Raw genomic sequence first — 15,000 nt, 5'->3', positions numbered from 1 at the left:
GACGACGCCTCGTTGTTGACCGGCGTAGAGAGTGTCCACGGTGATTTGGTTTAGGTTTTCCGTTTTTCTTATTTGCACATGGGAAAGGTGAATGTATGGGGAGGTGGGATATTCCCTTGCTTGTGGTGCCGTTGCTTTGAAATTTTACTTGCGTAGCTTTCTTATTATTTCGTATATTATATTTACGTTATTATATGTATATATATATATATATATATATATATATATATATATATATATATATATATATATATAGATAGATAGGGGTTGGGATATTCTTTGCTTGTGTCGTCATTGCTTTCAAAATTTTATATGCGCACGGTAACTTTCTCTGTTTCTCATTATATATATATATATATATATATATATATATATATATATATATATATATATATATATATATATATATATATGTGTGTGTGTGTGTGTGTGTAGATAGATAGATAGATAGAAACCCTGGACATACATTATGCTGTTCTTTGAAATGCGTAATTCTGAAAACCTCCTAATGTAGGGAATCGGTGTGAATGCCGGAAGGTCAACGCTTATTGTTACTGGTCGGCCCGTCGTGTTATGCATTGTTATTTCCGATGTTCATGAGGTCCTTGTTTACCAAGAAGCGCCGGCGACCGCTCGTATACACACATGCGAGTGATAAAGCTTTAAATTACCCGTATATTTATCTCTTTTTCTTTCTCTTTTAAAAGAGCAATGATAAGTGAGAGCTTATCCCAGAACAAATAGTAGTATACGGTTGATTAGCCATTTCTGATCGTGGTGGCGGAAACTTTTTATCTTCGTCGGTTAAGTGTTACTTTTCTCAAAACTGTAGAATATGAGATTAACACGATCCCTGTCATATGCTGTGTAGATCTAATTCCGTTTTGCTTATATTTAAACAAAGTGAAATGCTGTAGGTATTGCCTACTATATTTATTCCATAGAAGCCATTTTGTTACGCTCTTTTAAAGACTGAAATTATTGTATGCAGAATTTTTGTTTATTTGTATGGCTTTCAAATGGGCTTTTGTATTTTTCTGCCTTTACCTAAATTTGTATTCTGTTCTCTCTCTTATTCTTGATAACATTGAATTTTTTTTTTTATATTTTGCTGTTTAAGTACGTAATTTTCAGACAAACAATTATTGTTTATTGATTTTATATTTTACATAAAAAAGAAGAAAGCGTGTGATTATAGTAGTAATCGTGATTATTGGGTAGTGAATATTCAGTGCTATAAAATTATTTTTGATAAATTATTTAGTAATCGTGATTATTCTCTACGTAATTTAGCAGTGCTTTATAATTCTTTTGATTAACATTATTCATTATATATATATTATATTTATATATTATATATATATATATCCATTATATATATATATATATATATATATATATATATATATTATTATTATTATTATATTATTATTATTATTATTATTATTATTATTATTACAATCCAAGCTGCAACTCTAGTCCCAGAAGCAAAACGCTACAAACCCAATAATCCCAGTAACGAAACTAGTTAATTTTACGGGAAAAAGAAATAACGAAGCAACGAAAAAATTATAAGAAATAAATAGCACAGACAAACAATTAATGTAGATAACAGAAAATGAAGTTGATAATAAACGAACTATGAAATGAGACATTTTCTCCCTGCTGAACGAGAGATCATTCGAACCAAGTTTGTACTACTTAAGTCCAGTGATTCAACTACGCGATTTGTGAAGATTATTGCGGAATTTGGTAACGCCAGGAATAAAATTCCTAGGAGACTGGGGGTCGTTGTTATAAGTGTCTTACTGTTATAACTGTCTTACTGTTGTGAGTGGTATAGTTTCTCGTGAAATGTTGAAACCCGTATTAATATCTTTATGTCTCTTAGAAAGTAAATTAGATTTGCAAAGTAAGATTTTTAAAGTTTGCCGTATCACCGTAGAATTCATGTAATATTTTTCTGCCAAGTTTATTAGCGATTCTAGTAATAAAGGGCAGGATATTTGTAAGATAATAAATGGTGATAAATTCTCTGTATTTTAATGTACTTAGCGATCACGTAAGTTAGTGGGATAAGCTGGTGTGTACTGTTGAAAAATTTGATAAATTAGCCAAAAGTTATTTGATAAATTAGACATAATTTAAGAAGGAAAAGTTTTCGTGTACAAGAATTTTGGGGCGAAGATTTGTCTGGATTTTTTCACACTTGTTCATTATTGTGAATTAATTATGTTCCGTATGCTGTTATTTTCTTCTCCAATTTCTTTCTTGGGTTTTTTGTGTAGATCGTAGCCAAAGAAATTTGGTTGTAATTAATTTTTACAGTTATTTTATTTAGACGGAATTTTTCTATTTTTATTTTCAGTTTTCGATATTCTCTTTATAACCTACACACACACACACACACATATACTGTGTATGTATATATATATATATATATATATATATATATATATATATATATATATATATATATATATATATATATATATATATATTATTTGTTAGCAGACCTCGTTACCTTAGAAACATTAGGCCTAAGCAGAATGAACAGTCAGTCCTTTCTTTAATTTATTGACTATACCTTTTACCTATGTCATGTGATACTTCTATCAGAGAGGTAAAGCAAACGTGAATTAATCTGTAGTTTCTAATAAGTGAATATTATAAGATGGGAAGATTTGATAAAAACTTTTTTTAGAATTACAAACTGTTTAGCCAGTACTCTGTTCTCGGCGCTAGGTTAACAAGGTAGTTGCGATGCCATTGTGTACAATATTTTTTTTATTCCTTAATCAGGCTTATTACAGCTTTAGCCGATTTTCGTGAAGTAATTTTCTATAACTATTTCTGAATAACTCGAGTTTGTACCCCGTTGTGGTAAAAGTATGCATACTCAATTTTTTTGCGGCTTGATATCTATATATATAAGTTAATATAATTTCCGTGGAACTTCAGTCTTGCATAGATGAGACCCGAAGGAAAGCTAATTAATTGTTCTTATTTTTCCTTAACGTAGCGATGTATTTTATTGCTTGGATATGATTCTTTGTGCTTTATTAATAGTGATATGAATCCCTCGGTCTTTGGAGAAACTCCATGGCAACTTTTCAGTTTTATTACGACGTTTGTTCGTCAGGACTACCCTAAGGAAATTCTCCTTGTATTTTTATAGTTTACCTACATTTTCATCTATTTTTTTGTTCAATTTGTTATTTGATTTTTTCTTTTCTAATAACTCCTATCTTCTTTTTGTATTTCCCGTTACCTTCTATTGCGTCTTTCAATTTCTCAAATGAACTCCCGTGGGCTTGTTCAATATGAATAGAGTTCTTCTTCTCAATAATAATAATAATAATAATAATACCGCTTTCCAGTTTGAATGCGATTTATCAGATTTGGTCTTGGTGATTTTTGTGGGCCTCCTAAGAGCGATGTTCAGACCTTTATAGTGAATTTGACGTCAGAACGGTTATCTCTCCAGGAGTGTTTGAGAGTTATATGCCTATAACCGTATGTAGGATTGAATTTTAGGAAATGGATAGCTAGTTATAGTAACCGTTGCCATTCTCACTGGATTTTAGCGTGTCACACTTCATTGTAAATAGCACTTGAGTTTGGATAGGATTGTGAGCGCGTGTTGTCATATATATATATATATATATATATATATATATATATATATATATATATATATGTATATGTGTATGTATGTGTATGTATGTATATGTTATGTATGTATGTGTACATACATACATATATATGTATGTATGTATCTACATATATATATATATGTACATACATATATATATATATATATATATATATATATATATATATATATATATATATATATATATCGACGATAGTATTATCCGTGTTTTGACTAGATGTCTCCATTTTTCTCTCTCTCTCTCTCTCTCTCTCTCTCTCTCTCTCTCTGCTTTTCTTCTTCAGTTCTCTCTCTCTCTCTCTTTCCCTTTCTGTCATCCTCGGCGTTTCTCCATCCACGGTTGCTCATTCCCCCCCTCCCCCTTCCCTTCTCTCTTCTTAACCTTCCCTTTTTACCTTTCCTCCCCTCCCTACCCCATGGGCAAGCGGCAGCATAAGTCACCGTGGTCAGTTCTCCGAATATGGCCAGCAGGTAATTTAGGAGGAAGAACGAGAAGAAAGGGGAGACAGATAAAGAAAGCTGAGAAAGGGAAAGCGAGAGAAGAAAAGACAAGAGAACGAAGGAAAGCGAGAGAGAGAACAGAGAGAAAGTAAGCTTAATTCTAAAGGGACTAAAGTAGAGGTGAGAAGAATAATACGATAATCGTGGAAATGGACGGAGAGCGAAAAAAATATTCGGCCCATTCCTGTTAATAAACAAATATAATATATATATATATATATATATATATATATATATATATATATATATATATATATATATATATATATATATATATATATATATATATATAATGTGTGTGTGCGTGTGTGTACACATACATATATAGGCTATATGTATATATAACATGGTTGGTTTTGTATGGTTACAACTTAACGAAGGTTGATTGGAATGCTTCGGAGAAGTGATATACCATCGGGAAGGTTGGACGCATTAGATAAAAAAAAAATCCCGTATAATGGAGACGGATAACGTGATTGAATACATATATAATTTTTAAGGAGAGAGAAAAAAAGGTTGCGGGGTAGGATTAAGGGTGGAAGAGCAATACTAAGAATGTATTTAGAGAGAGGGAGAGAGAGACGGAGTAGAGGACCTTCCTAAACAGCACAGAGACAGAGAGAGAGAGAGAGAGCATTGTGGCATAAGACCTGTTGAACTTTAATGGCCGTAGATGAGCGTAATGAAAAGATGTAAAAACAGTGGGAACGAGCGCGCAAGAGCACGGACTGCACATTATTTTCGCTTTTTATCGTCTGGCGTTTTTTGCGGGGGATTTGTACGCCGTCTGCGGGCCCCCGTATTTTATCCGCAATTTTTATTTTAATTCATTTACCGTCATTATCTCCAGCGAGCGAGTCGATGATCATGACTTTCCGCGTAGTAATTTGGTTGTCATTCCTATCAATTGGTTTCACGTCGCTTGGTTTTGGTTCTGGCTCCCAGTTGGTGTCTTTGTCTCCTGCATTTTTTTTTTTTTTGTATTTTTTTTTTTGTCTCGTTCTTTCAGGATTTCAGAGATAATTAGCGGCTAAATTGTATCAGGTAATGCCTGCGGGAGTGTGCGTATATGATGTTTCTGTGTTTCTTTGTAGTTTTTTCTCACCGTTCATGACGCTCGTAATTTGTATGGATTTCCTTCCTGGCTCGTGATTATTTGTATTCGAATGGTAATGGTCAGTGCTGAATATGTAACATCGTTTCAACGTAATGCGTCAAGACAATATTTCTTAACAGCGTCTTCCTCCGAATTGAAAATTTACGTTCCCAAGCATTTCGTCTTTGGTACTGCAGTCAGATTGTCATTGGCCCAGGCTGTTAGCTTCAAAGCGATATGTACCATTGCATTAATATTCTAACTTTCTGTTTACTTATACGTGTAAGTTTTGTGTGTCCATATTTATTATTATTTGTTTTTTTTTCTGGTTTCCGTGTTCCACGTGACTAAATCTTTTATATGACCATAATGACAGTCATAAAGTGCGCTCATAATGCATGATCTGCACAGCGACCCTCTTTCCTCTTTAAATGTGGAAAAGTTTAGCCGCGTCCGAGATGATGCTTCTCACTACACCTTTAGGATGCTCATCCCGAATGTGGATGCTGCACGAGGAAGATGGCCGTCACTTCGTGTAGTCTGAAGTGCGGACTGAATGAAGACCCAGTGAACATGCTTTTAACAGCCGTCGGTTAGCTGCTAACAAAGGGTTATTAAACGACCCCATTGTCCGTGCTGTTAACTTGGCCTTTACCTGCCGTTGACAGAGTATTAAGAGGGACTTCTCGGGCAAGTGTCAATCCGTCCTGAAGGACGATGTTTTTGGGAGAGATTTCTGATGCCCTGGACGATCTGTCCGTCCTGGTATGCAGCGTTACTGAGTCGTCTTGAAGACGAGGTGGCGAGGCATACATACTTATACTTATTATTATTATTATTATTATTATTATTATTATTATTATTATTATCGCTGCATCAGTGTCACTTATGGAAGACGGTCTCCTACCGCAGTATTATTATTGCTCCTGTTCATATGAAATTATTTTCTTGAGGCGTACAAATCTTTTTGCCTTTGGCTTTTCGAACGTTGAAGCAAAACTGCGTGTACCAGTTCTCCATAAACCATTTACGCGTTTTTAAAGTAGTGGTATTACTGTTATTATTTCCTTAACAAGTCACTGAAATTCCATCTCTCAAAGAGAAATCTCTACAGAATCGTAGTCACCATACCTACAGATTATTATTATTATTATTATATTATTATTATTATTATTATTATTATTATTATTAAAGAATACTCATAGTAGCATGAGTCTTACAATGGAGAGACAAATCCACAGTTATGTATTATGTAAACATATTTAAAGATAAACTGTACAGATAGCTTTCGGGTATCTGTTGGGAACCGAACAGGTTCCCGAAAGCTATCGGTACAGTTTTATCTTTAAACATATGTACAGTATATATACATAACTGTGGATTTGTTTCTCAGTTATTATTATTATTATTATTATTATTATTATTATTATTATTATTATTATTAGCATGCATACGAATATACACGTTACGCGCATTCCTACTTACAACACTTTATGTCAAACATTGCTCATAGCGTACGGTAGCTCCTGGTACCATCTTTATGATAGCAAAAGGATCTTTCTTAGTCTGAAATCATTATTGGAAAAATGTATGCGAACTCGGAAGAAAATAGAATTTTTTATTATCAATATTATTATTATTATTGACGTTCATTAAAATAAGTAAACCCATTTTCATATCTATTTCCCGAAACATTTGCTCGGTTTTTGAATCGCAGGTATAAATCTTAGTGCGATACATTTGTTTTTTGACTACCCATGTGGTAGATACTGATAAGTCCCGAGCATCTTTTTCCTTTAACTTTGGTTGGAAACCTGGCACTGAGAAAGAAATTAATTGATTTTATGAAGCAACTGGTGATAAAAATAGTTATTGTAAAAATTTTCCTTGTTGGCAAGTTGTATGCACATATGTCCGGCGAATGTTACCTATCAATTTTCTGTACTGATAATAATTTTACAGATTTGTATTTGTTGTCAAAGTTTCTGTTATTTGATATTTTCTTTTAAAATTGGTTGTAGCCGATGTTTGTCCTTTATTACAAGGATTAAATACCCTTTGATTTACTGAGTTCCTGCAGCTGTGCTATGCTATCTTATCGCAGGATTTATGGTAGTTCTGTTAGTTCCATGAAAATGTGTGCATAGCGTGAATAATAATAATAATATTAATAATAATAATAATATCCTTTACCCGGTTCGTGCGCTATTTTTCAAAGCAGTGCGATGGTGATTACACTAGTAGTGTAATGCCGTATTCTTGATATTTTAGATTAATATTAAGATTACTTTTGATATGGATAATTCCTTGATAATGTGTAGTACGAGTCGGCTTTAGGGAAGTTGCTGATACAGCGTTGAACTTTATATTTTTCACCGACTTTGCTTTTTTTTGTGTGTGTGTGTCTGTGTGTAGGCTACCTATGTTTTAAGACACCGATATCTTTATCGTTTATCGACTTTTTATGGGTGATTAGGTTTGTATATTAATATTTTCGTTCACCTAGTTAGGCCTTTTTATCTAATGATGATGATGATATCGTTCATTTCATCTCAAGGCCATATACATGGAATATACAAAGTAGAGACGATACAATACACACGGTTTAGATGCACGAGATAAAAGGATAAATCAGGTAATCGGCTTCTTACACTTGTACTGAAATGTGTCGCCATTGGCGAGAGGCAGAGTTGCAAAGCTTCTTTCTTCCACCCTTATTAATTCATTTCTTTGAGTGAGGATCTCTTCCTTATCTTCTTCTTCGTTTTAACGTGCTTTTTCCCATTTTTATATAAAGGCAGCTAAATTTTTTCGCGAGGAGAAAACCCTGAGGAGGAAATTCGATTTTTGACAGAAGAGCGAGAGACATAGATTTCCAACCGTTCACACCTCTCTCTCTCTCTCTCTCTCTCTCTCTCTCTCTCTCTCTCTCTCTCTCTCTCTCTCTCTCTCTTGGGGAGCAAACGAGTTGTTTTGGGTCTGCGAACGGACGAAAGTATACATCCATCGTGCGGTGATATATGAGCCGAGTCATAATTAGGGCCGTGCTGGTAGTTAGTTGGTCAGATGGTAATTAGCTCTTCTTGAACTTCTTTTAAAAGGGGCCCTGATGGATCTCATGATTTACGGCAAGGCCCCCGTGTCGTCTCCGGCGACTTCTGATAAATTATGGCTTTCGCCGTTGTCGTCGTCGTCATCGTCATCGTCATCGTCGTCTTCGTAGCACTTGGAGCCGTTGCCGGTCGGTGGGGGCTTGAGTGTGTTTATCATAGGTTGCCGTCATGTTGTTATCGATAGTGACAGAATAGCATGTTATCTCTTGTATCTGTCTGCATAAATTTACATAGGCTATATATATATATATATATATATATATATATATATATATATATATATATATATATATATATTTAAATATATTTATATATAGTAGCCAATGGCAATGTTCTAATATTTTCCGTTGCATAGATCTGAAAATATGCAAAAGATTTATTAAGGATCATTTGGAATTGTATTAATCAGTTCTTTTTTGAATCGTAGAGCGCTTTGAGTATTGAAGTATATTTTACACACATCATATCGTGTGTGTATATGTATATATATATATATATATATATATATATATATATATATATATATATATATATATATATATATATATATATATGATATGTATGTATATAATATATACAGTATATATATATGTGTGTATATATATATATATATATATATATATATATATATATATATATATATATATATATATATATATATATGATAAATGATATGATATAATATATATAAAAATATGAGGCACGTTGTCTTCCGACGTCCTTAGCGTCATCGCCTTTACCCTTGTTGGTTGTTTTAGCGTGGTGTGCATCTGGCGTCTGCTGCTGTTGACACGGACGTGGCCGTAGGGCCTGCAGGTGTCATTAAAATCAGTCCTCCACTACTAGTCTACATAATTAGTTCATCGCTGCCAGCTACTCATAGGCATTCCGCCCCAGACGTTAAAAAAAAAAAAAAAAAAAACGACGGCCTGTTTCCTTGTCTGTTAAGGAAATTTCTTCGGTCTTGTATATAGATTGTAGGGTGGAATGCGTATGGTGCATTAGAAATAGATTCTAAAGATTTATAATGTACTATTTGGTAGTTTTGAATAAAGACATTTTTAAGACATTGAGTTTTATACATAGGCCTACTTGCAGAAAATGTCATTTGAATTTGGTTTTCTTTGGCATTGAATTTTATACATAGGTCTACTTGCAGAAAATGTCATTTGAATTTGGTTTTCTTTGACATTGAATTTTATACATAGGTCTACTTGTAGAAAACTGTCATTGGAATTTGGTTTCCTTAACCTGTACCGAAATTGGTGTTGCTTATGGAAATAATTATGATGAAAATTCTGCGTAATTGCAGAAACACCTGTGCATTTTTTGTTTCAAAATGGGTGATGGGTATAAGTCCGTAGTTATAATTTTTTTTATTATTGGAAGTGGATCACTCCTATTTGCATTTAATGGCCGAATTTATTTTCGTTCTTAGATGGTTTCCTAACCACAAAGAGTGTTTTTTTGTCTTGAATTTGGAAATCACCGTATGCTTTATGTTTGCTGTCAATGATGTTATTACGATGCTCTTTGCAAATACGATTTTTAGGTGAACAAGAGCAACGCGACAAAGGTTACAGACAGTATTAAAAGAGGCAAGTCTTTCGGAATAAGAAAGTTCATCCTTTGGTGATATTGCTGTCGGAATGACTTTCTAATTTTTCAAGAAATTTCCGTAGTTGTATTGCAACACATAAAAAAAAATGACCGTTATTGAAACTTGCAGAAAACCATAGGCGTCTGGTGTGTGCCTCACCTTCCTAGTAAGGCAAGACAGACAGTATATTAGAAATCATAGAAAAATACGATTAAGTTTTTTATTTATTTATTTATTTATTTATTTATTTTGCTTTAAAAGACAGCGTATTTCGAGTGTTGCTGTTTGGGGATTCCACACAACAAATATGAAAACGAAAGAACTTTCTTAATAAACGATATCTTAGAAGTTATAGGTTTATAAACTGGCACTAGACAATTTAGCGTAGGTCTGCGCAGTCATTGTTAATTTAATGTTGGTTTAATAATTCCCAAATTCGCCAGGAGCCGGTGGGCGATAGACAGGTGTTTGTAATAGTCCAGGCTTGGTGACTTTTGCACTTCTTGTTTATCCAGAATTTGTTGCTTGTATTTATAAAGGGAGCTCCGTAAGTAATGTTTTCGTTTTCGATAGGAACCGTATTTTGTTATATATCAAGGTTTGTAGCAGCACTCTCTCTCTCTCTCTCTCTCTCTCTCTCTCTCTCTCTCTCTCTCTCTCTCTCTCTCTCAGTAGTCAGTAGTTCACACTTGTATGTGTCTAATTACGTCTGTAATTAATGTATAAGTATATATACTATATTTGTGTGTGTGTTTTATATTACATATACAGTATATATATATATATATATATATATATATATATTATATATATATATATATAAAATCACACCACATAACCGACAGTATAAGGAGATGAGTCCCGAATTCAGATAAGAAGTCCTTAAAGTTACGTTGCGTATCACTTGCGCCCAACGACAACCAGTTCAGAATTGGGTCGGTGGCGATGGCTGTAAGAAATTGCTCGATAATGAAATGGCAAACGGCCGTGATCCACCCATCAGCGAAAAGTGCAAGGGGGCTAGAGAGCGAGAAATAGTCTCCGTGTCCTATCCAAAAAAAGAAAAAAAAAGTGAAAAATGAAAAATGGAGCTCTAGCGTGGGCAATAATGGTGCGGTTTTGATTAGTGATAGATAGGGAAAGATGAATCCGACATTGATACTAGGGATGATGCTGATAGTTGAGAGAGGCCATAGAAAGGCGAGAGAGAGAGAGAGAGAGAGAGAGAGAGAGAGAAGCCCTTAACTGTCGATTAAGAGATTGGATTACTCTGCCGAAGTGATACGGGCGGGGATGTTGGGGGAGGGGGGGAGGGGCGCCCTATGTGTGTGTATTCCCGCCAGAGTGAAAATCTCTGCTTTTTAACAGTTCGTAGTTAGGGGAGGCTGAACGCCCTAGAAGGGTTGCACACACACACACACACACACACACATGCTTTTGCTTTTCTCGATTTTTTGGGCGCATCTTTCGCGTGGTTAATCATCGTGCCGATTCTTGGCTTGTGCAAGCACACGTGTTTGTTTAAAAACATTTCGCTACTTGGTTCTGCAAGCTCTGGGGCCTGTCCCTTTTTCCCCCCCATGTGTTGGTATTCTTACGTTACACTCCTGTGATAGATGGCGCGACGGACTGTGTTGTGTTTTTTCTAACTGGTCATTTATCTCTGCCTTTTCGTTATTTATGCTCTGTTGTTGTTGTTATTGTTGTTTGTCGCCCTTATTATTATTAGTATTATTATTAGCAGTATTCCTGGATTTTTTGATAAAATATAATGAAATATAATAAAAACATAATGAAAAAACATAAAATATAATGAAAACAAAAGAATGTTTTTATTATGTTTCATGATTTGCAGTTACCGTTTTCTAAACAAACCGTGAAATGTGTGTGATTTACGTTTCTCTCTCTCTCTCTCTCTCTCTCTCTCTCTCTCTCTCTCTCTCTCTCTCTCTCTCTCTCTCTCTCTCTCTCTCTCTCGTAATGAACTAAATATTAGAGCAGGTTTTAGAAGTATAAGTCGTTCAGTTATATCTTTTAGAATTCCTTGAAATTGGTACATGTACCGTATTTACACTTTATCCACATCCACATATGAATACACAAATGTATACTATATGATTTAGATGTCTTTTCTTCTTTATTTTGAAAGATTCTATTTTAGCACCCAGGTTAGGAAGGAAGTGCTATTAATAATTTTCTTTAGACATTTTTCATACCCCTTTCTGTTGCAACTGAGACTGTTTTGGGCAAACTTACCGATTAAATTAACTCTACAGTACTTGGAGATAATTGCTGTAACATCATATTCTGAGCCTCATATTATATAGTATCTATGGTAGTATCAGAATTTATCATCTTTTCTAAATAATATTAATTTCACAGTATACCATTTATTTTGTCATTAAAATGTGTGTCGATATACTGATATTTTCTACAATAATTTGACAAACAGTCAGTTGCTAAATGTTACAAAGTACCGTAGTCACACGCCAAGAGGATGTAGATATCACACGCTGTTACCACCTTTCCCAACCCCGATGTATATAACCTTTTCCCATCCCATCGTTCGGACAGATGATTAATGAACGCTGTGTTTGTGTTTCGTCGGCAGGCACCCGTTGTTCCCGCTGTTGGCGCTGATCTTCGAGAAGTGCGAATTGGCGACGTGTACCCCACGGGAACCAGGAGTCGCGGGCGGCGACGTCTGCTCCTCCGAGTCCTTCAACGAAGATATCGCTGTCTTCTCCAAACAGGTGCGAACAAAACTGCGACGACAGCGTCTCACTGCAATGTTTATGTCAGATCGTCTCTCTCTCTCTCTCTCTCTCTCTCTCTCTCTCTCTCTCTTTTCATTTTTCGCAAAGCCTGAAGAAGACGCTGACGATGATGATGATTCCTCTGCTGCTGCTTTGGACGTCCTCGCCTCCTTGGCCTTGCCCTTCTCTCCTGTTCGTGGAAGGGTTTTTCGAGATGGCCCAGCCTCCGAGAGAGCGTGTCGAAAGAAAAATCTCGGAGGCTGTTGTAGGCGTGGTCCACAAGATGTTAATTATTTTTCCTTTGCAGAAAAGTATAATCTGTTGTTGTTTGATAATCGCGTCGCTTGAAATTTCCCCAAGACCTGAAGTTCAAGATTTTATCAAGTAGTTAATTCTCAGAGCAAACGAAGTAATCGTAGATTGTCGTTGAAAATATTAACCCCACGAGTGATTCTGACGCGAAGGATGATGGTCTGTGCAGTGCTGAGAGTGTTGAAAGAGGAAAAGGGCGCCTTGGAAAAAACGGCGCGTTATATATATAAATACATACGAATACATACTGTAGATAACGTGGCGTCGGCGGCGTCTCTTCTACCTGCTTTTACTAAGGAGTGTGCAGAAGTACAAGAAGAACCAGGGGAAAAAATTGAATACCAGAAAACTCGAACCAGTGCTAATTCTTCCATCATCGGGATGACAGCTACATTTCGCCAGCGGCCCATCCCACCAATCAGCTGATGACGGATAAGTACCCGATAACTACCTTTTGCATTTTCAATCGGCTGTTTTATAGTGTTTTGGTTGGATGGATGTGGTAAGGGGAGGAACTTCACCTTTTATCATTGATGTTCCTATATGCGCCGGGATTTTTGACGCTACCAGCCACATTGACCCAAATAAGTAGAATGCTTTTTTTTTTTGTACGTATAAATATATATTCACAGAAGGTTTATTGAAATATATATTTTTTAAAACTGTCTTTTACCATTTTGGGAAATGTCGGTTCATATATATATAGGATTCAGTTTTTATTATTGAAGTTATGTACACTTTTTTTTATTGAAGTTATATACACTTTTTTGGTACGGTAGCCTGTGTACCAATATAAATTCACAGAAGGTTTATTGAAATATATATTTTTTAAAACTGTCTTTTACCATTTTGGGAAAAGTCGGTTCATATATAATACATAAGCTATAGGATTCAGTTTTATAATGGAAGTTATATACACTTAGTGGTTTTTCTTTTTTTATAAGTTTGATTTAATGGATTCACTGTCGCTTAGACTGAATAAATTTTTTTGTATATTCAAGATTCAACATTACATTTCATTGCAACTTCGGTGTCATTTCGTTTCTAGATGATTCTCAGCTACCCTTAGAATGCGGTATATCTTATTAAAGCCAGCTGTTTATTTAAGATTGTCTTTCGTTAACAAGCAATAAAGAACATTCTGGCGCTTAAGAAGTTTGATTCTGTAATATATAAGATTAATTCAAAGAATGTTCACTGGACAGAAGCATGTTTCAATTTAAAATTTTGAAGACTAGTCGTCGTTGAAAAAATAAAACGCGTCTTTTATGTAGAGCAGACCAGTACATACAAAACTTGAATGTAACACTTTTTAAAGCTAGTAAACTGCTTTGCTAGTGATGTTTTTAAAGACTTTTCCAATAGATATGTATATACAGGTATACTGGCACACACACACATTATATATATATATATATATATATATATATATATATATATATATATATATATATATATATATATATATATATATATATATATATATATGTCACGTCTGAAAAAAGGAGATTGAAGCTAGCATAATTGCAAAATACGTCTTGGTAGAATGTATCATACCAGAACTTTGTAAGTTTCCGATTACTTTAGGTTCTTTGCGGCGTTCCTTCGGCCCCTAGCTGCAACCTCTTTCATTCCTTTACTGTGCCTCCGTTCATGATTATCTTTCTTGCATCTTGCCATCCACCAACTCCTAACAATTGACTCATAGCACAACTACGATGTTTTCCTCCTGTTACACCTTTCAAACCCTTCTACTCTCAGTTTCCGTTTCAGCGCTGAATGACCTCATAGGTCTGAGCGCTTGGCCTTTGGCCTATATTTTATATTCCTATTCCTATCCCGATGCGTTAAATGTACTTAGGAATACACTAAGATCAGGAGATTTCCAGAGAACATTCCTAAAATTTTAGTGTGCCAACCTTTTCTGTTATGGCTTTGGACTTCAA

General features: G+C 34.8%; 1 protein-coding gene across 50 annotated transcripts in view; it reads left to right on the top strand.

The window, feature by feature from the left end:
• The window catches only part of hth (homothorax), a 643,335-nt gene that overhangs the window by 12,415 nt on the left and 615,920 nt on the right, over positions 1–15,000 (top strand). For all 50 annotated transcript variants that reach the window (XM_067113408.1, XM_067113441.1, XM_067113439.1 and 47 more), the window contains exon 3: positions 12,598–12,739. In XM_067113408.1, the coding sequence (XP_066969509.1) occupies positions 12,598–12,739 (142 nt within the window). The remainder of the gene's footprint in view (positions 1–12,597; positions 12,740–15,000) is intronic.

The sequence above is a fragment of the Macrobrachium rosenbergii genome, chromosome 12 (assembly GCF_040412425.1).
Source record: "Macrobrachium rosenbergii isolate ZJJX-2024 chromosome 12, ASM4041242v1, whole genome shotgun sequence".
NCBI classification, from domain to species: domain Eukaryota; kingdom Metazoa; phylum Arthropoda; class Malacostraca; order Decapoda; family Palaemonidae; genus Macrobrachium; species Macrobrachium rosenbergii.
Note: the sequence above shows the minus strand (reverse complement) of the source record. Positions and strands in the feature narration are given on the sequence as shown.